Source organism: Chiloscyllium punctatum, chromosome 17 (assembly GCF_047496795.1).
Source record: "Chiloscyllium punctatum isolate Juve2018m chromosome 17, sChiPun1.3, whole genome shotgun sequence".
NCBI classification, from domain to species: domain Eukaryota; kingdom Metazoa; phylum Chordata; class Chondrichthyes; order Orectolobiformes; family Hemiscylliidae; genus Chiloscyllium; species Chiloscyllium punctatum.
Genome location: NC_092755.1, coordinates 90972430 through 90999583, shown reverse-complemented (window position 1 = coordinate 90999583; position 27154 = coordinate 90972430). Strand labels below are relative to the sequence as shown.

At 40.2% G+C, this 27154-nt stretch overlaps 1 protein-coding gene across 1 annotated transcript in view; it reads left to right on the top strand.

Moving 5' to 3' along the window:
- Positions 1 to 1815: 1815 nt before the first annotated feature.
- myo1ha (myosin IHa) overlaps positions 1816 to 27154 on the top strand; it is a 143903-nt gene continuing 118564 nt past the window's right edge. Inside the window, exon 1 of the mRNA XM_072587875.1 lies at positions 1816 to 1925. Within this exon, the coding sequence (XP_072443976.1) occupies positions 1914 to 1925 (12 nt within the window). The 5' untranslated portion in view covers positions 1816 to 1913. The remainder of the gene's footprint in view (positions 1926 to 27154) is intronic.

Genomic DNA, 27154 nt, shown 5'->3' with positions numbered 1-27154 from the left:
TCCTGCTAGGTCCAAGCCTACATTAATTCATTGTCCATGACTCATTCTGAGAACAAAGGAGCCAAATCCTTTTGCATACCAACAGACACAACAGCACAGAGTGCTCCCAGTAAGGACTCACTCCCAGCAAGTTCTCACTCCCAGCAGGACCATACTCCCAGAAAGACCTTAACCCACACCTTTACTACCATCAGGACCATACTCCCAGTTGGACCCTAATCCCAGCAGGACCTTACTGTAAGGAGGGTGTTACTCCCATTGGAGACTCAAGCCCATCTAAGACTCTCTCCCAGCAGAATCTCACTCTCAGGGAAGGGTTATTTCCAGTGGGATGCTGATTGCTGGCAGCAGCTTATTCCAGGCCTGGCCCTCAATAGGGCTTTTGGAGGTAATACCATAGCTCCTGGCCATTGACATCAGCGCCTCTGGTATTTGCTGGAGAAAAGTGGAAGGACTTGTGTGAAGGACTAGTTCAAAATCTTGCAAGATCTGTTGGACCAAAGGGTCTGTTTCCATGCTGTATGATTGTATGAGCTTTCCCTCTGCTATACTTAACTGACTTGTCCAGAGTGATCTGCAGATCCTACAGTCTCAAAGTCCCATCAGAAAATTTGGTGTATGGGTTCTTCAAATACTCCGTTCGACTGCAATGGGCCGTCTCATTGAGATCCTTAGACTAAACTTAGACCCTGTTAATGTGCAGATTTTCTGATCTAAATTGAGGAACGCTAGACAATCCCATAGCCATGAGACTGCACATTAGAACCAGTCTGTCTTCACCACTGTTTCTCTTTCTACTGTACCTCAGAACAGAGTCCAAATAACATGGAAAATCTACTCAATTGGATAAACCCACTATTGTACCGAGTCCCTAAATGGAAACATTTTGTAACAGACAAAAATTATGAAAAACAAAGGAAGTCCTCCAATTTTAATTTACCATTCATATAGCAAACAGAACCAATTTGCAAAGATGTCCATAGGACCATAAGATGTAAGAGCAGACTAGGCCAGTCAGCCCATCGAGTCTATCCCACCAATCAATGAGACTGCGGCTATTATGATAATCCTCAAATCTGCTTTGCTGCCTTTATCCTGGTAACCTTTAATTCTTTTACTTATTAAAAATCTGCCTCCCTCAGCCTTGAATATAACTTGACACACAATGTCAAGGTGTAAGTCCTATTTGCCAGAAATAATTTTCAGCAATGAGAAATTAGAACACCAGTAAAGTCACCATAGTCTTACCAGATCATAGGGCTGTGCTGTCATTACAGAGAGATGATTGGTGGTGGTTTGACCTGAGGTTCACCACACCTAAGGCATGGAGAGAGGTTGAGAAGGAGAGTCCATTAGAATGGCCTCAGTCAGTGTAGGAACTGAACCCAGGCTGTTAGCATCACTCTGCATTAGCAAGCTAGCTATCCAGCCAACTGAGCTAACCAGAATTAGAGTACAAACTGCTTTAGACATTCTGACCTTCACAGTGTTTCTTTCAGACTGAAATGCACTGAAGTAGTTTTCACTACTTGAGCACAACAGACTCAATCCCACTGAATGGTAACCCACTGGGTTTGAGGTTGTACAATAACTGAGGAGAATTACCACATCTACACTTTTTGTTTGGCTTTATTTTTGACTGCGCTCGCATATGAAGTGAAAAGAGGAGGGATTTGAAATGTAGGACAACTTATTTTTCTTCCTCTTTCACTCTGCAAGCACTAATATAGATGGCTATACAGTAGTCTCCTAAACCAAGAAACATTGGGATCGCCGTCAATTTAAATAGGGACAGCTTTTAGGACAGATTCTGTACCTCAATCCAAAGGAACTGGGAAGATCAAAGTCTCCAGGATTTGAAGAACTGAAAAATAAAACGCATTTCATTGATATTTGAAAAGGAGAGATAAAACATGGAAAATAAGGTAAAATACTATGTTACTTTTGTTTAAAATGAAATCTTTGATATATTAATGTTGCTTTTTACCAATAAGAATTAAATAATCATTAAATCAGAATCTTTTGGGATAACTGTTATTTAATTACAACGCAAAAAACTCTATTGACCTCTTGGAAAACATTGGGTTAAAATTTATAAACCAAACATCGAGTAATAGTTATTTCTTTATAGACTGGAGAACATGAGGAAAGCAACATACTGTAACATTTTTTTAATTGTGTTACATCTCAATTTGTCAATGATTTGTAATAAAATGAGTCAAAAGGAGGCATGCAACAGAAGGAATTTTATTATGACTGATCTTAATTAGTTAAATTCATTAACTGATTATTTTAAATATGGGTACCTTTTGCTGTCTTAGAAACTGTCCAGCTATAAATATGAAGCAATGACCCCATTTATTCCAATTCTGTTTCATTGCTAGAGAGGATTCCCATAAGTAAGTGGATCTAAGGGCACCGTGTCCTCATGCATAATGCTTGGCTAAATGTTCAACCAAGACCTGATTAATTACCACAGGTTCGAGCACCGAACTTGCTAGAAGTGGAACGGCTCTGATTTTTTTCTCCACTCCCGCACAAGGATTTGTAGTTTTGTGAATAGTTTGCTGCATGGCATTTGCAGGAGGTGTGCTTTGATATCTGTGATTTCTTGGTGTAATTGTACCTGCATTTGGAACAATGTATTTTGGACAGTTGAGCCAATTCTTTGCATTTTACTCTTCGTCTTTGGGGTGCTGATTACGTGGGGGAGGTGTAACTGCAAAAAGATGTAACTCAAGGGCAACTGGGGATGAGCAATAAATATTGGCCCAGCCAGCAACAATTTATGAATGAATGTACAGAACATCTAAAGATTAATAATGGTAATGATCTATTGAGTGAGAATGCCCCTAGTGTCCAAGGTTCATTTTACAGAATAAATGTGTGTTATTTTAACCAAGAGCTACATTTTCAATAATACTTTATAGTTTCTTATTGATGTTAAATATAACAGTTAGATACACTATGATTTAGCGATTTTTGGGTTTTTTTATAGTTTTTCATTTTCTCAGGTTCTTACTTAACACCTACTCGACTGAAGCCATCCTCAGAATTAAAGGCAGGGGTAGGACATTCTGCCCTTGCTCAGTTACTCAGCCAGATTAATACAGTATGGACTTCTTGCACTGAATGGTCACCCATCTGCACTGTAATACCTCTGGCTCAACTTCATTTAACCATGCTGAAAAAGCAGAATACTGCACATGTCAGAAACCTGAAATAAATCAGAAAATGCTGGTGAAAACGGAAGCAGGTTAGGAAGCAAATCCCTACACAGAGATAAAAATCAGGAAGTACTGGAGGCTGAAGAAGAGTCATAGTGGACTCAAAACATTAACTCTGTTTCTTCCTCCACAGATGCTGCCAGAGCAACTGAGTTTTCTTATCCAGTGTTTTCAGTTGTTGTTCCATTTGCCCCATGAAAATCTCTCCATTCCAGTTTTGAAAACTCCCAATTGTTCCAACATCCATTTGGAGGACAAATCTTGTCATTACTGCTTGTTGTGTAAAAAGGTGCTTCCCAATTTGTCCCTGGAATGTCCTAGCTCTAACTTCACCGTACATCTCCTAGTCCGAAGTCCCCCTACCAGGGGAAATCATTTCTCCATTACCCTTCTCCTGGTTTCAATAATTGGATCATCACGATCAGATCTCCTCAAATCAGGGGAATATGAGCCAACTTTATGTAACCTGAACTCATCATGTAACCCTCCGAAACTCCAGTACCATTCTGGTGAATCCATCCTGCACCCTTTCGAAGACTAGTAAATCCTTCCTGAGGTGTAGTGTCCAAATTTAAACGTAGTATCTCAGACAAGATCTCACCAAAGCTTGATACAACTGAAGCATAATTTCTAGTTTCTAGTCATAATTTCTAGTCAACTTTGTAATTTTGCTTTGGCAGCTGTCTACCAGTTATTAATGACTTACAAACTTGAACTCCTAATTCTTTATACTGGTCTACAGTCATAGTTTCTCGCCATTTAGTGAATGCTCCAATTTGTCTTTCTCAGCATTTTCATCAAAATGGCAGCCATCAAACTTGGCCAAAGCCACCTGTCAATGTTTGTTCCTGAACAGGATAGCAAGATGAGGACATGACAACAGTTCTTTCTTGGATGACTTCAGGAATTTGCAGCAGATAAATACCACCTTGTATAATGAGACAGAAATAATATAATTTTACCTTCAATGCAATTTACTAATCATTGCTCAAGAATCACTAAACGTATAAGTCTAGTACATGTGGTGACCAACCTGAATCACAGACATCTTACAGCACAGAGGAGGCCATTTGGTCCATCATACCTACACCAGGGTTGTTAAGTGATGAGCTACACATAATATTAGATTCAAAATAAGGCAAAGATGATTTCTGTACCATTACGTTTTCATTTAGTTTGTTTAATTTGCGCTAGTTCATGGCTTTCGTAAGCCTTTGTGAGGCTTAAGGTTATAGGTTCAAGTCCAACCATGGAAAATCAGATTTAGAATGATGCTTCAGTACAGTGCTGAGGAAGAGCTGTACTGCCTGAGGTGCTGTCTTTAAGACAAGACGTTAAGTCAAAACACTGTCCATCCTCTTAGATGGATATAAAGGATTCCATGGCTCTAATTGAATAACATCAGTCAACAGACTAGCTGATCTTTATCACATCTCCTTTTGTGAGACAAGATTCATCTAAACAAATTGGCCACCATGATTTTTGCATTAGAAACTGTATTACAACATTATCATCAAAACTTCAGAGACTGCAAAACACATTGGGATGTCCTAAAGATGAAGGTACAGGTGCTATAGAAATGAAAATCCTTTCCTTTCTTTCTTTTCATACCACATACTGCACTCATGTTTTCTTCTAAAACATCCTACCAACTCGTTTGCGACATGGTTATGAAATGGTACAGATTGTGTGAAACAGGTTGTGCTGTGTGAAATAGTTGATAGATGTAATACCGTCCACATATATGCCTTTGATGCAGTAAGCTGGGTTAAAGATAGAGGGAGTTGGCTGAAACATATGGCAGTGCTATACTTCCCATTAACTTCAGGTGACATGGCAACAGTGGGCGCAACTCTGTATGTTAGCAATCTGCTTGGCAGTTCTGTGGAAAGTAATTGCCCACAGTCATTACTGGCAAGACGTGACAAATAAATTTGGCAACATCTTCCTTGCCTGCAACCAGTTTTGGCATAACAGTCATCTTCCAAAGAAGCCGCCAGTGTTGTGGTTGATGAAAACATTAATTCTGTTTCTTCCTCCAAAAGGCATTTATGGAAACGAGGAGGTGTTTGCAGAAATGTAGCTTTAGACTTGAAATGTTAACTCTGTTTCCTTCTCCAAAGATATGGCCAGACCTGCTGAGTTTCTCCAGCACTTTTGGTTTTTTATTCCTGTATCTGAATGGTACCATTGTTTCTGTAGTCTCACCTTTCTTTGGGAAGATGAGAACATGCCTTTATCATCTGGTTAAGGCGGGGAAAACAATAGTTTGCCAATCATGTCCACATTTTAAACTATTTTTAGGCTGTAAGAATTTTTCCTCTCCTCACCCTGTTTTTCCACTTCTCTTCAATTATGGACATTAATCAGCATAAGCCTTCATCCCCACTGCTCTCATATTCTTGATGTAGACATTCAAATCTTCACTTGGAGCAACGAGTAACTATGGAAATAAATTGTTACTTGGAGTTTGTCTACTGCATACACCTTAATCTCTGTACCATTTCACAACCATTTAGCATTTGTATTTTCCTTATCAGAAAGAGGCCATTCAGTGATAGTTCTTTGAATGAGTTATCCAATGCCCAATGCCCCCTTACCCAGCAAATATCTCCCATCTCTCGAATTGTTTATCCAATTCCTTTTTGAAATGTACTGTTGTATCTCACTCTGCTGCCCATTCAGGCCATGTATTACCAATCATCACAACTTACTGAGTAAAACATTCTCTCCTCCTCTACATCCCTTTCCAGTAACTTTAATCAGCCTGATCCTGCGTGAAGAGTCTTACCAGGATGTTGCCAGGAATGGAGGGTTTGCATTATGAGGACAGGCTAGATAGGCTGGGACTTTGGGATGTCCTGAAGATGAAGGTATAGGAGGATGAGGGGTGGCCTTATAGAGGTTTAAGAGCAAGATAAATGAAGGACTCATCAAAGACTGTTGACCCATTAACTTATTCCTTTATTTCCTAGTTTAAACGATGAAAGATGTCAATGTAAACTGTAACATATTTCTTCATTTTTCTACAATTTTCCATGAAGTAATGCTTACCTTTTAACTCTTGTTTCTCTTACTGTTTTGTACCTAAGAACCTTGGTATCTAAGATGGCATCACGTGTGGTGACATTTCACTGAACACCTGTACTTCTGTACTCCTGTACGCCTGTACTTCTTACACCTGTACTTCAGTACTCCTGTACTTCTGTACTCCTATACTCCAGTATTCCAGTAATTCCTGTACTCCTGTTCTCCTATACCTCTGTACTCCAGTACTCCAGTAATTCCTGTACTCCTGGGCTTCTGAACTCCTGTACTCCTGTACTCCAGTACACCTGTAATTCTGTACTCCTGTAATCCTGTATCTCTGTACTCCTGTACTTCTGCACTCCTGTATTCTTGTACTTGAGTACACGTGATAATAAAATCTAAAATCTAATATAATGAGGGGTATAGATAAGTTGAATGGCAGGTGTCTTTTCCATAGGGTGGCAATTTCAAGACTAGGAGACATATTTTAAGTTGAGAGGAGAAAGATTTAAATAAGACATGAGGGGCAATTTTTTTACACAGACGGTGGTTCATGTGTGGAATGAACTTCCACAGGAAATGGTGAATGTGGGTACACTTACAACATTTAAAAGACATTTAGATAAGTACATGAATATTTGAAGGGATATGGGTCAAGCACAGGCTAGTGGGATTACTTTAGTTTGTGATTATGGTTGGCATGGATTGGTTGGGCTGAAGGGTCTGGTTCTGCGCTGTATGATTCGATGACTAAAGTAAGATTCAGTCTTTTAGGATTCAAAGGTGTTCTGGATTGGTGCAAACCATTCACTAGTTGAACTAAAATAAGCCAAGTCACGAGATTGTTTTCACACTAAAGGGTAAATCACGGCTGATTGTTTAGAGTCTGAATCCTATAAAGCATTACTCGGACCCCCGTTATTAGGTTTTGAACTTCGGCCATTGAAAGATGGCAGCTATACTTTAACCGTGGGACTATTACAATTCTGAAAACCCAGTCAACTGAAAATTGCAAGGAACAATATGGGAGTGTCTCAATTTGCAAGACATCATTTAAAATAATTATTTATTGCAGGATTTGTTCCAATATACACAATATTAAAACCCAAAAAAATGGCCCTTTTAGGACTCTCTTTCTCCAATGTCCCCTTTAAGATGTCTTTCATGGAGATATTCCCTGGAAATTTATAGTGTAGTTATGGAGCAATTGTATCTCATGGCTCCACAGAGATGCATTAACTCTCTGAGATGTAATGCAGTCATGTTTATATTTATTCAGAATCTCGGGATATACTTTTGTTGCAACAACACAGGGCTTGGCATTAAGGGAATGAGGGAACAAACTAGGGGAAGGAAAGCATGAAGGAACACACAAAGACAGCAAAAAGAAAACAAAGAACGGAGAGAATGGATTCAAGCATTGAAATGCCCAAAAGGACCATATGGATTCAAACTCAGGTAAATTGAGTTTGCAAGAAGCAAACAAGAATCAGTCAGCTACTCTGAGGTACTTGATAAGAGGTGTGGATTGGCCAAATCTTCCTTTAACACTTTGCACATACATTGGAGAATTTCAATATTTTGGATTGTGTGTGTGGAAATTGTTGGGTGAGAGAATGTGAAACATGCAGATATCACATTATCAACTCAAATTGGTACTTTGCCAATTTTGCCAGCTGTGACATCATGCATTGTAGCATTGCATCATTCTGCAATGACACCATCGTTAAAGATGAACTTGAAGATGATTATTATACAGGAGAAAGTGAGGGTTCAAGGCAGAAACTGTTCTCCAAGTCAGTCATTGTAGCTTAGATACAACTGGTTTATCCAGTTAAGAGCAAATTGAATGTTGGATCTTATCTCCAGCTATAGTTCAATTATCTACTGAAGGCAGTAGTGGGCCAGAAGGATTGCAGCAATAAGAAATCCAAAACAAACTCTTGACAACTAGAAAATGCTGAAAAGTAGTTTTTCCAGTCCAGAGTGCCCTCCTGAATATACTTAGTCTGTCTAACATCCGAAAGGGTGCTTCTAAAGTTCAGAGTCAAGTGAATTATTGCACTGTCAGTTCATTCAATTTGTTGCTTGCCATGTCAGATAGGCACTGCCCTATATAGTGGGAACAATATTGACATTGTGGGACTTAACATGTTAGAATAGCAATAGGCCCTACAGTGGACCAGTGCACCCTTCACCACAAATTGTCAGGGACCATTTGCAGAATTAGAGTCACAGAGTCATAGAGATGTACAGCATGGAAACAGACCCTTTGGTCCAACCCGTCCATGCCAAACAGATATCCCAACTTAATCTAGTCTCATTTGCCAGCACTTGGCCCATATCCCTCTAAACCCTTCCTATTCATATACCCATCTAGATGCCTTTTAAATGTTGCAATTGTACCAGCCTCCACCACTTCCTCTGGCAGTTCATTGCATACATGCACCACCCTCTGTGTGAAAAGGTTGCCCCTTATGTCCTTTTTATATCTTTCCCCTCTCACCCTAAACCTATATTCTCTAGTTCTGGACTCCCCCACCCTAGGAAAAAGACTTTGTCTATTTATCCTATCCATGCCCCTCAGGTTTTTATAAACCTTTATGAGGTCACCCCTCAGCCTTCAACGCCCCAGCCTATTCAGCCTCTCCATATAGCTCAGATCCTCCAACCCTGGCAATATCCTTATAAATGTTTTCTGAATCCTTCCAAGTTTCACAATGTCTTTCCGATAGGAAGGAGATCAGAATTGCATGCAATATTCCAACAGTGGCCTAAAAAATGTCCTGTACAGCCACAACATGACCTCCCAACCCCTGTACTCAATACTCTGACCAATAAAGGAAAGCATACCAAATACCTTCTTCACTATCCCATCTACCCGCGACTCTACTTTCAAGGAACTATGGACGTGCACCCCAAGGTCGCTTTGTTCAGCAACACTCCTGAGGACCTTACCATTAAGTGTATAAGTCCTGCTAAGACTTGTTTTCCCAAAATGCAGCACCTCACATTTATCTAAATTAAACTCCATTTGCCACTCCTCAGCCCATTGGCTCATCTGATCAAGACCCTGTTGTAATCTGAGGTAACCCTCTTCGCTGTCCACTACACCTCCAATTTTGGCGTCACCTGCAAACTTACTAACTACACCTCTTATGCTCACATCCAAATCATTTATATAAATGGTGAAAAGTAATGTGCTCATCACTGTTACCACAGTTACAGGCCTCCAGTCTGAAAAACAACTTTCCACCACCACCCCTGTCTTCTACCTTCAAGCCAGTTCTGCATCCAAATGGCTAGCTCTCCCTGTATTCCATGATCTAACCTTGCTCACCAGACTCCCATGGGGAACCTTGTCGAATGCCTTACTGAAGTCCATTTAGATCACATCCACCACTCTGCTCTCATTAATCTTCTGTTACTTTTTCAAAAAACTCAATCAAGTTTGTGAGAAATGATTTCCCACGCACAAAGCTATGTTGACTATCCCTAATCAGTCCTTGCCTTTCCAAATATGTAGAAATCCTGTCCCTCAGGATTCCCTCCAACAACTTGCCCACCACCAACATCAGGCTCACCTGTCTATAGTTCCCTGGCTTGACCTTACCACGTTTCTTAAATAGTGGCATCACATTAGCCAACCTCCAGTCTTCTGGTACCTCACCTGTGACTATCGATGATACAAATATCTCAGCAAGGGGCTCAGCAATTACGTCTCTAGCTTCCCACAAAATTCTAGGGTACACCTGATCAGGTCCTGGGGATTTATCTACCTTTCTGCACTTCAAGATATCCAACACTTCATCCTCTGTAATGTGGACATTTTGCAAGATGTCACCATCTATCTCCAATTGTTGAGGTGGCTACATCCCACTCCTGACCCGTACATCTCATTGCTTAATTAATGGATTCCTTCCTGTGCTGAGAGGAAATTAGTTAATCGCAAAATGGAAACAAAACTGAGGAAACAAATCTTAACTCATTTAACACCATGAAATGCAGCTTTCTTCATAGTTTAATAAATTTTGAGTTTCAGTCAAGCTGAGCTCCGATTTAACACCTGTCTGTATCCTGCCACAAACTGGTGAATTAAATCACTGTGGTCAGTACACAGTTTTCCATTCATTGGCGTCTGATTAATAGCCTCGGAACTTTATAATGTGCGGCTCACATTACTTTGGGTTTGGTATCAGATATCAGCTCCACCTTTTCTCTGATCTGAAATCAGGTACCTCACTGGGAAATGTCACTCCCACAGTGACATAAGCAGCGAGTCTGATGAGGGGCCCGTGGAGGTCAAAGAAAGGGCAAGTGATTTATTCTCACTCAGAAATTGTCACCATCCTTGCCTCCAGGACTTGCTAGTGTAAACACATACCTTGAACTGCAGCCAGTAGAGAAATCTACATGAAAGATACCTGAGGATGTCACATGACACAATATTATTTATCCAATTCAAATGCTGTTTCCCTCCTCTTCCCTGCCACATGATATTTGAAAAGTTATTTTCCCATGTATTTTGACTTCCAGCACTCCCCCAGGTCACATGTACTGTTCTTAGTGCTCTGATAACCTTTCCAGTGTCTCAATGGATTTGCCACTAGATATATTCAAGAGCAACATAAGATTCTTTGCCTTCTTAACTTCCCTGTCCGGTTGCAGAAGATTTCTAGATATCTTTTAATCAACCTATTCAGAAATGCTATTCCACACTTCTGGAGCAACCTGGGCATCCTTGCTCAGAGATAGGGAGAAGTTTTATTTTCTCCTTTTGATGAGACTGATTTTTGCTTGGTCATATTGGTTGCAACAAGATACCAACAGTCTCAAAGTGGAATCAGTAGAATTACAGTTACATTAGGTAATGTTCCAGCACAACAGTTGTTTAAGGGATTTACCAAAGGGCAGCTGGTCTCCCTCTTCAGGAAGTAGACAATTTTAATATGAAACTTAGGTTGTTAGGATTGAAATAGGACAAAAGTTGCCATTTTGGGAGGGAGAAGGAAATGAAGAAAAGAGAGAGTGGAAGAATCAAAGGAAGAAAGGGAGGGAGGAAGATGGATGGATTGATTTGCATTACCTTTGAAGTGTAGTCATTGATATAATGTGAGAAACATGGCAGCCACTTTTGTTCAGGAATCTCTTACAAATAGTAAATGCTATAATGACCAGATAATTGGGGTTTGTGATATATTGGTTGAGGAATAAATATTGGTCAGGACATGATGAAGAATTTACCAGTTCTTCATTGATGAGAGATGTGCATTCTTGTATATCCTTCTGAGAGCTTTCATTTAACATTGGAATGGTTCCAGCCCCTTCATTCTTGGTGTCAGAATGTTCAATTGTAAATCTACCCAACATCTTTGTCAACCAGCACAACTAGAATGAGAAGCTCACAGGCTGTAGAGTCAGGATCTGGAGCTGGAAGTCAAAATACACAGGAAAATAACAATATTGTGTCATGTAACATGACAGACAAATGGAGCTGAAAGGGGAAGCTATGTCCAGAGGGAGAAGGTAGGGGCTTATTGTAGGGTTGGGAGGTGTGCCATCTGAGTCTTCTGCAGAACTCATTTGTGATCTCGCTCTTTCTCTCTTGGGTGAGTTAGCAGACAAGCTGTCCAAACCTCCTGGCCTGACTGCAGGCCACCTATGCCCAGGGATTCACTTTACCTGAACCATTAAATTTGGCAAAATGCCAATGTGTGAGCTGGTTGCTATGATGATCAGATCAAGTTACAGTTCTTCTTCACTTGTGGTGTGATTCTACCTTCCATGAATGGGAGCCTCAGAGGACACATGATATTTCCACTCTTCCAATGCTGTCCAGCTCTCCATAAGCAATACACATTAGAACATAGAACATAGAAAAATACAATGCATTACAGGCCCTTTGGCCCTCGATGTTGCACCGGTCCAAGCCCACCTAACCTACACTAGCCCATTATCCTCCATATGCTTGTCCAATGCCTGTTTAAATGCCCATAAAGAGGGAGAGTCCACCACTGCTACTGGCAGGGCATTCCATGAACTCACGACTCGCTGAGTAAAGAATCTACTCCTAACATCTGTCCTATACCTACCACCTCTTAATTTAAAGCTATGCCCCCTTGTAATAGCTGACTCCATACATAGAAAAAGGTTCTCATGGTCAACCCTATCTAAACCCCTAATCATCTTGTACACTTCTATCAAGTCACCCCTAAACCTTCTTTTTTCCAATGAAAACAGCCCCAAGTGCCTCAGCCTTTCCTCATACGATCTTCCTACCATGCCAGGCAACATCCTGGTAAACCTCTTCTGCACCCGTTCCAGTGCCTCCATATCCTTCCTATAGCTTAAAAGCTTTCTATCTCATCATTATTAATAACTGGCTCCCCAACATATATTTTTACAAGGCATCATTAGTTACATCTTGCTAAGTAGAGTACCTACCCATTTTCCATATTCTGGGTCCTGCTCCTCAGCCAATTTCCTGACAGAAGTCAATAATCTGTCTTCAAATTCATAGCATTCAGCTTTATCCAACAGTCTTTTATGAGACACTGGATCAAATGCTTTATTCAAGCCCATGTAATTAATGTTTCTTAGTTTACCATCTTAGTCACCCCTTCGAAAAGTTCCTCAAGTTCATTACATTTGACCCACCCTTTACAAACCTTCTGATCAGTCACTCTATCCTTCATTTCCCAACAACAGGCAGCAAGCTTTTCCATAATTTCCCTTCTCCCATCTCTCTTAAATAGCAAATGGTATTCACTTTTCCAACAGAATAGTTCCTAAATCGGAAAGGTTAGAATAATCAGAATTTGGGCATCACTGTTCTCACCTACTTCCTCTGAAAAAGGGAAACTATCTGCTGCTGGGGATTTGTCATGATTTAATGCCATGGTTCTTCTCACTGCTGTTATTTTGTTTCTATTAATTTCAGTGAATCACTGATTCCATATTCATCTCCTTGGGATGTTTGGCATGTTGACCTCTACCTAAGTACTAATACAAAGTAACTGCATGATGCATCCAAGATTTCCTGATTGTCATTGATATTATCATGACGTTACCAGTTTTCAAAGGTTCCCACAACATTCCTGATCACCCTCATTTATTGAATGTAATTGTAAAAAAGTTTGTGAGCTTTTCCTTTCTTTGGCAACTTTCTCAGCATGCTTCTTTCTATTTAGCTCCTACTATCTGTTGTTCTTGCAATTTCTCCATGTTCTCAGAATCTCTGCTGGTGTAGGCATACCTTGTATGTAAAAAGTGTGGCACTGGAAAAGCACAGCAGGTCAGGCAGTGTCTGAGGAGCAGGAGAATCGACATTTCAGGCATATGTTCATCATCAGGAATGAAGTACTACACTTTTTGATTCTGACTCTCCAGTATCTGACGTCCTCACTTTCTCCTATCTTGTATCTTAGTTTTGTGTTGTTCCCTATCCACTTGACTATCAATGCCACTTTTTTTAACAAGTAAAGCTCTTGCTCTTCCTGAATATAAACTGATTCAGTACTATGTTGAATCCTTTCTTGACCATTTCTTACCAATTATCTGTAACTCATTAATGATTTGCTCAGTTTACTGTGGACAGTCTTGACTATGTCACATTGGAGCCAGCCTTGACTCAAGCTAGAAGCTAAATAATTGTTTTTGAGTTTCTCCCCCAAGTACCTAACGTATGATTTCCACCTCCCTCATGGTGATGAGGAGGGGAAATAATCAGCTCTGAGAGTACTTCACCCTCTTCCTGCCATCTCACCCATTAAGTGCTGAGTGGAAAGGTCCACAGGGGACTTTCTCAACTTACAATTAAGACCCTTAATTTGGCAATTAATGGTCACTTAAGAAGTTCAACTTGCCGCTTCCCAGATTACCTGCCTTCCTGGCAGGTGAGAAAAGTAGCCCGTTTTGTGCCCGATAACTGGAGAAACCAGCCTGTTGAGTTGAGGATTGGAGCTATGTTTCCCAAATGTGGGGCTAATCAGAGGCACAGATGAGGAGCAATAGGGTGGTCTCTGAAATATGCACCATTGCAATTGCCTTTGAGTGCCTCTCCCTGTAACCCCATCCAATGAGAAGCAAAAGGAAAAAGTCTTGGCTTTCACCATTGCATCCCCCAAACAGTAAACGTCAACCAATAGTGTTTAGGGCTCAGAAGCTACCGGTCATTGATTGATCAGTAGCTTCTGGTGAGGCAGAACACCACTGTCAAGGCCCGTGATTAGTCCAGAAGCTTATGGAGCTTACCAGTTATCTCTGAACACCTTATAATGGATCGAGGGTATCTCTACGTGTTACTACCCCTGTATCTACCTCATCAATTTAAGCATGCTTCTATCTTCAAAACTCCCGTGCTTTCTCTAAAATTAAATATTTATCCCCACCATAATACTACAGGTAGCCTTGGAGACAAACCTTATGAGCACTCATTTTAAAAATGTTTGTTTTTCATCATTATTGAACACTGGAATCTTTGTTTGGAAAACTCTTGGAGATGGGGAAGAGAAGTTCACTTGAGTGAGAGTCAAGGGTTATCCAATGATATGACAATCTGCTTGCTTTCTAATGGGTGTAGGGCTATAGGGCTGCACAAAGGTGAGCCTGGTGGGTGGTCAACGCAGGAACATAGACCTCTTGAAAGTGTTGGCTCTTCCTACCAAATGTGGAACCCAGAGTTGCAACACCTTATTTTACATCTGAATATCTTCTAACTATGGATTTGGACAATGCCTGGAAGTGGAAATTGATATTTTTACATCACAACTCTGGGACTCTGAGGCCAGTTGTAGCACCTACTTAATTCAGGTCAAGCTAAGTACATCAAACACAGTATATCACAGGTCAGATCTAGAGACTTGCTGGATGCTTTGACCATTTCCTGAAAAACATACTGAAAACAAAAAATGCTGGGGATCACAGAGGGTCAGGCAGCATCCATGGAGAGAGAGCAAGTGAACATTTCCAGTTGAGATGACTCTTCTTTAGAGCTCTGATAAAGAGTCATCTGGACTTGAAACATAATCTTGCGCTCTCTCTCCGTGGATCCTGCCTGACCTGCTGTGATTTCTGTTTTCAGCACAGATTCCAGCATCTGCAGTAATTTGCTCCAACCTGCAAAACGTTATCAGACATTGGAGAATCATTACTAGGAGGACGGTGGTTATCCAGCCTATCTAGTCTGGAGTGGTTCTCTGTACTGCAATCCAGTCTGTCCCATTTCCCACTCTATCCTTACAGAGCTGCAAGTTTATTTCCCACAGGTGGCCATCCACTTTACTCCTGACATCATTAACCATTTCTGCTTCCAGCATCCTTGTAAGCCTCCCACCTGGTCCCGCACTGTGCACGCAAGATTAAAACTTACTCAATTGAATATTTATTTTTCTGAAGTGTTGTAAATTAGTTTAATGGTTATGGTCAAGTGGTATCTTAACTACAACTTAACCACAACATATTCCAGCATGTGCATAAAATGCCCCAGTAAAATGACAGTCTGTTGGTTTGGAATAAATGGGTTAACCATATTTCTATCTGATTCTGCAACTAGAACAAATTTCTTTGAAATTCTATGCAGCTGCAAGCTTTGTCCTGTATCTGGGTCACTGCGGTAACATACCTTTCCCTCAGCTAAGACTAAAATAGTTACACTTATTTTAGTCTAAGATATGATGTGGAGACAAAGGATTGTAGCTGGTTTACTCTGTTTCAAGAGAACCATTAGATATCATACTGCTTACGTGTCAGTGTGTGCATAGATGTGTGTGGTAAAAACAATAACTGCAGATGCTGGAAACCAAATTCTGGATTAGTGGTGCTGGAAGAGCACAGTAGTTCAGGCAGCATCCAACGAGCAGCGAAATCGACGTTTTGGGATTCCTGATGAAGGGCTTTTGCCCGAAACGTCGATTTCGCTGCTCGTTGGATGCTACCTGAACTGCTGTGCTCTTTCAGCACCACTAATCCAGCATAGATGTGTGTGTCAGTATATGTGCATGTATGTGTGTTCGCATGTTTGTGTGTGTCAATGTGTGTGTCATTTTGTTTCTGCTGTGTGTCAGTGTGTGTCAATGTGTTTGTGTCAGCATATGTGTATGTATGTCCATGTTTGTAAGAGTATGTGTGTCAGCATGTGTGTGTGTCAGTATGTTTGTGCCAGTATGTGTGCTAGCATGTGTATTTGCATGTGTTTGTGTGTCAGTATGCTTGTATCAGTGTATGTGTATGTATGTTTGTCAGTATATTTGTGTGTTTGTGTCAGTGTGTGTATTAGTGTCTGTTTGGTTGCTACACTCTCTGCTAGATTCTCCCAGCTCATTTTCCTGGCTGAAAGCAACAAATGCTGGAGATCACAGTGGTTCAGACAAGATCCATGGACAGAGAGCATGCTAACGTTTCGAATCTAGGGACTTGAAATGTTAGCTTGCTCTCTCTCTATGGATGACGTCGGATCCACTGTCATCTCCAGCATTTGTTGTTTTCAGTACATATTCCAGCACCTGCAGTAATTTTACTGCATGTATGACTTGCAATGCAATCTGCAGGCAGTCCTAAGGAATTACTCTCAAATAAAATGATCTTAGATTGCACACGTGTCATATTATTATGATTTCCGGCCAATGTCTCTGCTAATAACTTTTGAAGGTGGATATAGAACATAAAGGAGTTTCAAACACTCATTTCTCCTTCCGGAGTCACAGTCCAAGTTTACACTGTGTTTTCTTATCTTCCATTTTTGTGCTTCATCTTTCCAACCTTTGGGCCTAATCTCCTGCTCAACATCCTGTACATTCATCCAGCTTTTATATTTATGAGTGGCCTTCCCTACTCATAATCATCACATTTCACCATTGATTTACCCATTCTGGTTAATATTTCACTTTAGTGCTACTTTTGGTAATTGTTATGTGGAACTTTGGCATCATTTTGATCATCAGAGCTATTCACCTCTTCATCAGACAAACTTTTAATTGAGACAGTCTGATCCTTGTGTCTGCGTAGTATGAGAGGTACCTGGATCCATGTTACTTTCTATAAATCCTTTCGAATTTGCAAATTTGTTATCCATGCCCAGTAATATTGAAGAGTATTATTGAATAGTCTGCTTCCCATACTATATAATAATTATTATTTTCGTCTTTGCCAATAACCTTTCTTGGAACTCTCCACTCTTTAAGCCCCTCCCTTTCATAACAAACCATGTCCCCAGATTGTAGCTGGTTTCCAATGGCCTTACATTATGTCTTAAGGCTGGCTATGTTCTTTCTCCGATAGTGGCCTTTCTATCTGCACTCACTTCGAGAGAAGCAAAGCTAATTATAATCATTGTTTTAGTTGGGGACTGACTTCTTCATACTTAAGATTTCAGTCAAAAACTAACTGATATCGACTATGTCCTCCAATTGTCTGCAGCATGGAAAGCCCACACTGGCACAGATGGTAATTCACATTTGCCAATGTTTCATGAACCATATTATCTATTACTGTACCGTTCTGTTCACATACCCTATTGCTAAAAGGGCTTTTTGCTGCCATATTCGTTAACATTTTGTTCAAATTTGTGCACAAACCTCTAAATTCATCTTTAACAAATTCCCTTCCATTATCAGTGAGAAATGTTGCTGGGAGGTCCAAGTCTAGACCCCATCCACTTTACCATTACCTTATCCACAATTGTTTTCTTAACTTTATTACGTATTATTGTTGACAGACTAAATCTGGTTGTCAAGTGGACAAAATGTCAAATGGAAGTTTTTTTTTCCTTATTCCACATCTTTAAATCCTTAGCCACTACCTCACTGAATCCCTCACAAAGGGCAGACTTACTCTAGGTCAGGATGATGTCCTTCAGCATTTCATATTTAAAGTTCACATCAATTCTATATTTCTCTGATATATTTGTTGCATCCCACGTCCCTTATTCCTACATCCTTCACAAAAATGTATAATTCTTTGGAGGGGGTATGGATTAATTGCCTGTCTGGGTTAAAACAATTAACTTTGTCTTTTAAATTTTTGTCCCTCCCTGATGTCAATAACATGTCTTTGATTTATTTTGAGGAAGGGATATGTTCCATTATAGGAATACAATCACGTCTGGATTGTGGAAATTGCAATTTCACACATTTTCTGAATACAATAGCTGTTTCATCAGTACATTTTTCATGAATGCCCTACTTAATAACAATAGTATTTCACTGGATATACATCCGTGCTAGTAAAATGACTGATTCTGGATATTTTATAATGGATGATGATCCTTTTTAAAGATTATAATGTGTTATCATCGCCAAGTCTGAAACTGTTGGAAATCTCAAATCCCTTAAAATAAAAGAGGAATGCTTTAGAGGCTGGAGATCTGTAATAAAAAAAAGGTGCTGCTGAAATCTCAGGAGCTCTGGCAGCAACTGTGGAGAGAGAAACAGAGTTAATGTGTTGAGTCCAATGATATTCTTTAAATGACTCTACTTTGTAACTATTCCAAAGCACTTCGTTTTTATCTCAAATTCCTTAACTTATTGTCTGTCCTCAATATTCAGAGAGTCGCGGTATCATTTAGCCAGTCTATTCCACACACTGTAGACAATGCATTTGCTGTCTAATACTGCACAAAGAATCGTTCTGCCACAAACACATTCATCACTGGCCAGAAACCTCTTGTGAACAATATAATGTCCTCTTTTTGATCCACATTTAATATTCTTCCTCAGAATCTTCTATTTTGAGTTTACTTTCAAATATTGCAAGAATATCATTTGGGACAGTTCATGGGTAATGATATTTTAAACCACAGCAGAAACATCAATTGACCACATCCTGGGTATTTCTGGAATTCAAGGTAAAAACAGAATGGCTTTTGCCCGAAACGTCGATTTCACTGCTCGTTGGATGCTGCCTGAACTGCTGTGCTCTTCCAGCACCACTAATCCAGTATTTCTGGAATTCAGCCTGTTTTTGCCTGAAAATTCTTTTCAGTTCACAAAACTGTCAACAGCATATCCTTCCCTATTCCCCTTGGAAAAATTTCTTCCTTCATTTTGTCACCTGCGACCTGTACCTAGACAGTTTTGCCGGCCTATTAACATTGTATCCTCCATTTTCTATCATATGGCTGATCTCCTTAAGAGAGGAGCAGCATTAGACAATTCAGTCCATCAAGTCTACTGCATCATTTTTGATCATGGCTTATATATTTCTCCACCCCATTCTCCTGCCTTCTCCCATAACCCCTGATCCCCTTACTAATCAAGAAAATATCCATTGAGTCTTAAATACACTCAATGACTTGACCTCCACAGCCCTTTGTGGCACTGAGTTCCAGATTCACCCACTGTCTGGCTGAAGAAATTCCTCTTCATCTCAGTTCTTAAGGGTTGTCCCTTCACTCTGAGGCTGTGCCATTGGGTCTTAGTCTCTCCTACTAGTAGAAATATCTTCTCCATGTCCACTCTACCAGGCTTCTCACTATTCAGTAAATTTAAATCAGATAACCCCTTCTCCCCATCTCATCCTTCTAAACTCCATTGAGTACAGACCCAGAGTCCTCAATTGCTCCTCATATGACAAGCCCTTCATCCCAGGGATCATTCTAGTGAACATCCCCTGGACCCTCTCCGACACCAGCACATCCTTCCATAGAAACTGGGCCCATTTGCGCAGGTGATCACTGCTGGAGAGGAATGTGTTCTAAAGGATATTTTCAGTTCTTCTGACATTTGTTTCTGTAGTGTGTGCTAATCTGCAAATTTGATTCCCATCAAAACTAGAAGTCTGTTAAAATTGATATTTTGACATAGTCTAATAACTAAATGCCAGCATAGATTAAGGAATTCTCAAATGCAATTTCTCCAGTCTTGTATACAATCTACTGAATTCCATCAAGTGTCTTTCTTCAGAACTATCTATATTTTTTCTGAATTTGTCAAAATCTGACCATGCCCCCTTAGCAGTAAATAAATCATCTTTTTAATAAACGTTATCCATGCATGTTAATAATCTGTCCAAACATTCATCCATGTCTAAATTATTAGGATCAAATCTTGAAAAAAAAGCTTTGTTACTTATTTTGCTTTTCTGTGGCAAAGAGCAAGCCAAGGCCACTCCTTTTCCATCTTCTTTAAAACAAAGGTGACCTGATTCCACACGTTCTTTATTCTTCCATGGGTTGTAAAAAAATCAGAAAACAGTTGACATGAAAGCAGGTAAAAGCTATTTCCCTGTACACTATCCTAGCCCTGATCCCATGTCCTCTGTAGTCCCCCTTCAATTTATCATCATGCCATTTCCAAGCACATCTGTCTATAAGACTGACATTCTTAAGGCAAATGTTCAGACATGGCTGTGTGAAGTTAATATATCTATTAAAGAATGACAAGCTAAACAAAATTAGGAAAATGTTTTAAGGTATTGAGAAATGTGTATTCATCTAGTATGGCCTGGCAGGAATGCCTTAAACGAAATTGAAGTAGGGGACAATTGGTTGGACACTTGACGAGGAGTGTAAGAGGTAAAAACAATGACTGCAGATGTTGGAAACCAGATTCTGGATTAGTGGTGCTGGAAGAGCACAGCAGTTCAGGCAGCATCCAAGGAGTAGGTAATCACACTCCAATTTAGATTCAACTAAGTTTTCTCCAATTCATTTTTTGGTTTAAATATTGCTGGTTTTCCATCTTTCACTTACAAACTGTAAACCATGAGTAAAACACTGGAAGTTTAATGCAAGTTAAACAGAGTTTAATTTTTTTTAAAATTTAATTTAATTTTTTCTAGTCAGAGTTTTATTTACACCTACAGCCCACAAACTATGTCACCACTGATTCCCTCTTCCTCTTACACCCCTCTGGATTAGTGGTGCTGGAAGAGCACAGCAGTTCAGGCAGCATCCAAGGAGCTTCGAAATCGACGTTTCGGGCAAAAGTCCTTCATCAGGAATAATGAAGGGCTTTTGCCCAAAACGTCGATTTCGAAGCTCCTTGGATGCTGCCTGAACTGCTGTGCTCTTCCAGCACCACTAATCCAGAATCTGGTTTCCAACATCTGCAGTCATTGTTTTTACCTCTTACACTCCTCGTCAAGTGTCCAACCAATTGTCCCCTACTTCAATTTCGTTTAAGGCATTCCTGCCAGGCCATACTAGATGAATACACATTTCTCAATACCTTAAAACATTTTCCTAATTTTGTTTAGCTTGTCATTCTTTAATAGATATATTAACTTCACACAGCCATGTCTGAACATTTGCCTTAAGAATGTCAGTCTTATAGACAGATGTGCTTGGAAATGGCATGATGATAAATTGAAGGGGGACTACAGAGGACATGGGATCAGGGCTAGGATAGTGTACAGGGAAATAGCTTTTACCTGCTTTCATGTCAACTTTGGTTTTTTACTGTGTGAGAATGTTATTGCATCTTAAGGCCACAATCATGAAATGTAGGAGCAGAAGTAGGCCATTCAGCCCATCGAGGCTTTTCTGTCATTCAATGGGATCAAAGCTGATTTGATAATCCTCAATTCCATTTCTTGCCTTTATCCCATAACCCTTGATCCTCTTACTGATTAGAAATCTGTCTACCTCAGTCTTGAATATACTTCACAACCTAGCCATGATAGCCCCCTGTGGTAAAGAATGCCACAGATTCATTACCCTCTGACAGAAGAAATTCATCCTTGTCTCTGACTTAACTGGGGAGCCCCTTACAATGAGGTGATGCCTTTTGGCCCTAGACCTTCCCACAACAACTTCTCAGCATCTACCCTGTCAAGCCTCTAACAACCTGCTACGTTTTAACAAATTCATCTCTCATTCTTCTAAGCTCCAGTGCATCCAAACACAACCTAGTTGACCTCAGCTTCATACTCAGAATCAACTTAGCGAAACTTCTCTGGACTGCCTCCAATGCCAATATATCTTTCCTTTGGTAAAGGAACTACACTGTGCACTGTATTCTAGGTGTGGTCGAACTAGAGACTTATATATTTTTAGCAAGACATTATATTTTCTTTGAAGGAAGTGAGGACTGAAGATGCTGGAGATCAGACTCAAAAAGTGTGGTGCTGGAAAAGCACAGCCGGTCAGGTGGCATCCAAGGAGCAGGAGAGTTGCATTTCAAGCATAAACTCTTCATCAGGAATGCTTATGCATGAAACATTGACTCTCCTGCTCCTCAGATGCTGCCTGGTTGGCTGTGCTTTTCCAGCACCACACGTTTTGATTACATTTTCGTACTCCATTCCCTTTGAAATAAAGGTCAACATTCCATTTGCCTTCCCAATGACTCACTGAACGTGGATGCCAACTTTTTGTAATGCATGACTGAGGACTCCCACTGGACTGCAAACTTCTGCAGTCTTTTACCATTGAAATAATATTCAGCACCTTTGTTCTTCCTGCCAAAGTGCATAACCTCACGTTACCTCACATGAAATTCCATCCATCAATTTTTTTGTCCAATCACGTAACCCATCTACATCCATCTGTAAACTCTGTGTGCCATCCTCACCACTTGCTTTCCTACCTATTTTTGTGTTGTCCGCCTGTAGAGCTCTTAGAATCCTCATCCAATTGAGCGGTATATATTGTAAATAACTGTGGGCCCAGCACTAATCCACAAGTTACAGACAGCGATCCCTCCAATTTTCTTTCCGGCTGCAGGAGGTCCACAGGTGGCAGTGAAGCCCAGATCAGGAAATCAATGCTGCAAGTGGAATACCAACAACCATTACCATGCAGTTACACAGCTTATAGCGTAGGTTGGTTACAAGTTGCCATCCTGAAAATGCACCCTTTATCCCAAATCTCTGACTTCTATTTTGTCCTCCATCATCTACATCTGAATCTCAACCCCAAACAGTGTACAAATGAGATAGATCTATTTTTGATATTGCTTCACTTCTCTGAGAAGGGAGATAGACTATTTGGGTTTCAAAGATACTGAACAATAATAGTCTCTCAGGAAATGAGCCTTATAATTCATCTCATAAGAATAGAGGCTTATAATACAGCATTTTGTGGCACAATGGGAGTATGGGACCAAAGGTTTGGATTCAAGTCCAGGCGGTGTACCATAGCAGGTTTTGGAGGTTTACCATGTCCTTAATTCTATCTAAAACTCTAAGCCACCATCTAAGATTCATGGAAGGTTGAATGATTCCAATCTAGTCATCATTAATTTACAGCCTGTGTAAGATGAGAAATGGCAGGATATTATTTCCCCTACTTTTCTACAACTATAAACTGTAACTAATATAATATTAACAATTGCAGTGGTATAAAGAACAACCAGTCACACTGTTTCGCTGCAAGTGCTGCTTAGCCAGAAGGAACAGTATCTGCATCACAATCGGAATTCTCTTTTGCATCATACTTGCGTTTTTGTCTATAAACCTTTGTTCCTGTCTCTCGTTTTCAGGATGCGTTTGAGTCTGAGGTATGCAACGGCCATAAAGATTCCTTGTTGGAAATTTATTGCAATTCCATCCTCAGTCTCTCCCCCACCCCCACCCACCCCCCCACCCCCCCCACCAAGAAGATATGGTCTGACACATCCTGTAAGCTTCAGAATGAAGCTCAGTGAGTACACTGTTTCCTGATATTTAATAGTTTTAGGTTTTCTTCTTTATCACTGGGCCATCCCAGATCCACCTCATCAATCCCCACAGCTTGAAGGTGGTGACTGAAGTGTTCAGAAAAAAATGCCTGAAATTGGATGGTGCGTCTCATTCAACATGATGACATCAGATCTGTTAAATGTTTTCCTGCTTTAGGGCAAAGAGCTCATATCACTTTTGAAATATTAGTATTATTTTTCTTTTCAAAATTCACTCAAAGACCAAAGCCTAAACACAGCGGGGACCATAATTATAGTCTTCTAATTGTTGACATTTCTATCCTGAATTCCACAGAAACACATTGGCAGAGCGGTAGATGTGATCTATATGGACTTCAATAGGGCGTTCGACAAGGTTTCCCATGAAGGACTGATTAGCAAAGTTAGAGCTCACGGAAGAGAGAGAGAACTAGCCATTTGGGTACAGAACTGGCTCAAAGCTGGGTGGTGGTGGAGGGTTGTTTTTCAGACTGGAGGCCTGTGACCAGTGGAGTACCACAAGGATCGGTGCTGGGTCCTCTATTTTTTGTCATTTGCATAAATGATTTGGATGCGAGCATAAGAGGTACAGTTAGTAAGTTTGCAGATGACACCAAAATTGGAGGTGTAGTGGACAGCAAAGAGGGTTATCTCAGATTACAACAGGATCTTGACCAGATGGGCCAATGGACTGAGAAATGGCAGATGGAGTTTAATTCAGATAAATGTGAGGTGCTCCATTTTGGGAAGGCAAATCTTAGCAGGACTTATACACTTAATAGTAAGGTCCTAGGGAGTGTTACTGAACAAAGAGACCTTGGAGTGCAGGTTCATAGCTTCTTGAAAGTGGAGTCGCAGGTAGATAGGATAGTGAAGAAGATGTTTGGTATGCTTTCCTTTATTGGTCAGAGTATTGAGTATAGGAGTTGGGAGGTCATGTTGCAGCTGTACAGGACATTGGTTAGGCCACTTTTGGAATACTGCGTGCAATTCTGGTCTCCTTCCTATCGAAAAGATGTTGTGAAACTTGAAAGAGTTCAGAAAAGATTTACAAGGATGTTGCCAGGGTTGAAGGATTTGAGCTATAGGGAGAGGCTGAACAGGCTGGGGTTGTTTTCCCATGGAGGGTCGGAGGCTGAGGGGTGACCTTATAGAGGTTTACAAAATTATGAGGGGCATGGATAGGGTAAATAGGCAAAGTCTTTTCGGAGAGTCCAGAACTAGAGGGCATAGGTTTAGGGTGAGAGGGGAAAGATATAAAAGAGACCTATGGGCAATTTTTTCACACAGAGGTTGGTACGTGTATGGAATGAGCTGCCAGAGGAAGTGGTGGAGGCACTTGCAATTGCAAGTGCAACATTTAAGAGGCATTTGGATGGGTATATGAATAGGAAGGGTTTGGAGGGATATGGGCCAGGTGCTGGCAGGTGGGACTAGATTGGGATGGGATATCTGGTCGGCATGGACGGGTTGGACCGAAGGGTCTATTTCCGTGCTGTACATCTCCATGACTCTATGACATTTATTAGAGCTTACAGTGCAGCCAGAAGCAAAGAGTTACACAGAGAAGCTCATTTTCTCACTGGTTGTTGCTGAGACCTCGATCAGAACAGTTGGAACAAAAGTGAAAGTTTGTGGCTCATTCTTGACCATTGATTACAACTGTATAGTCCATGTGTCGGAATGATGAGTGAGTTTTGGTTTGACTGTCAAGACATGAAGACAGTTCTGTCTCCGACTGGGAATCAGACGGTAAGAGAGAGGACGACATTAGAGGACAAAGTAAATTAAGAAAATGGAGGCAAAGAAAAGCAGAATAAATGGCAATAGAAACTGAGTACACACTGGGTACACTACCAAGGGAAAAGGAGAGAGAGAGTGAAAGAGAGAGCTTGGATGTGTTCCTGTCGTACAGGTAACTGTGGGACAAATTCAGACACATTACTTCAGCTGCTGAATTTTTAATCACTCCCTGTCATGCAAGTAACTCACTGATGTGTCTTGTTTAGAACTAGTATGCAATGCAAAATTAAGGATCTGGGATCTTTTACTCAGTTACTTGCGAATAATTGAATAGAAGACCTTACAATCACAATGCAGGTATTCTTTTCAATATAATTTGAAGGATAGTGGTGAGTTGCTGAAGTGAGACAGATTATCCCTTAAGGATGCAATGAGTTATTTCATTCTATTACAATACCTGTGTTTGAAAATATTATCAAAAATACAAAAGGAATACCCATCCCTTTCAAAAGGGTGTGATGTTACAATGTAAATGTGGACTAACAGGGTTATTGGAAGTTTGTTTTACTTGTGTTTGAGTTTACTTTGCATTGAGGTTGAGAGAGGCACAATTGAATTTTATGAAATATGGTAGCCAACAACATCAAAGTAGTGACATTTATTTGTTAGAAAATGTCACTGTTGGATTTTTATATTGTATATTACAAGGCACCAATTTGTGTATCTCCTAGTGCTGGCTAGAATGAAGAGACAGGAAATGTACCTGATAGCATGAATGTTTAAAAGGCATCTCTGGAGGTGTATCTGGTGCCATCTACTAACCCTAATTAAATGTTAACTCTAAAGGATGTTAACTCCTCTCACATTGTAAGAACCAACACTGTGTGTGTCAGAGGGGAAGTAAGCAAGGAGTGGCAGGACATCAAGAGTCAAGAGAGTTTCAATATTTCCGACAGGGTAAGCACTTGGAAATCACAAATGTTATTTCATTTCCCCTCCACCATTCTCACTGACCTGAGATGATACCATGTGATGAGTGTCTCAGACTGAGCTGTCCTCTGCTAGTTTGAAAACAGAACAGAGACTCAACCTTAAACTGTGTTTAATTTCATTCCTGAAAGTTTTGGTGATGAAGGGACATGTATGAGGTTGGCACCAGTTTTCCCACTGGAATTTCTTTTATCAATCTGAATTTGGTCTGCTGAATTTCACTTTGCAATCAGATCTGCTTTTCAGAGCCAGCTTACCTTTGACAAAAAAAAGTTTAACTTACTATTTTAAACATAGTGACATTTTTCTTCTGTTCTGTCAAACGTTTGGATGTTTTCAATAAGAGAGTGGTAGACATGACAGAACATGATTTCTTAAGGTAGGTAACTTTCCAAATATATTATGTAGAGATTTTCATTATCAATTTGCTAAATTTTATGATTTAAATCATTTAAATCTACTTGCCCCAGTAGTGAAAATTTCAGAGATTGATGCCTAGCTCTGTTAGTGAATGTATGATCATAGTCTTGACAGTCCAGTGTTCTCTGAAAAAATGTAGTCTAAGAAAGT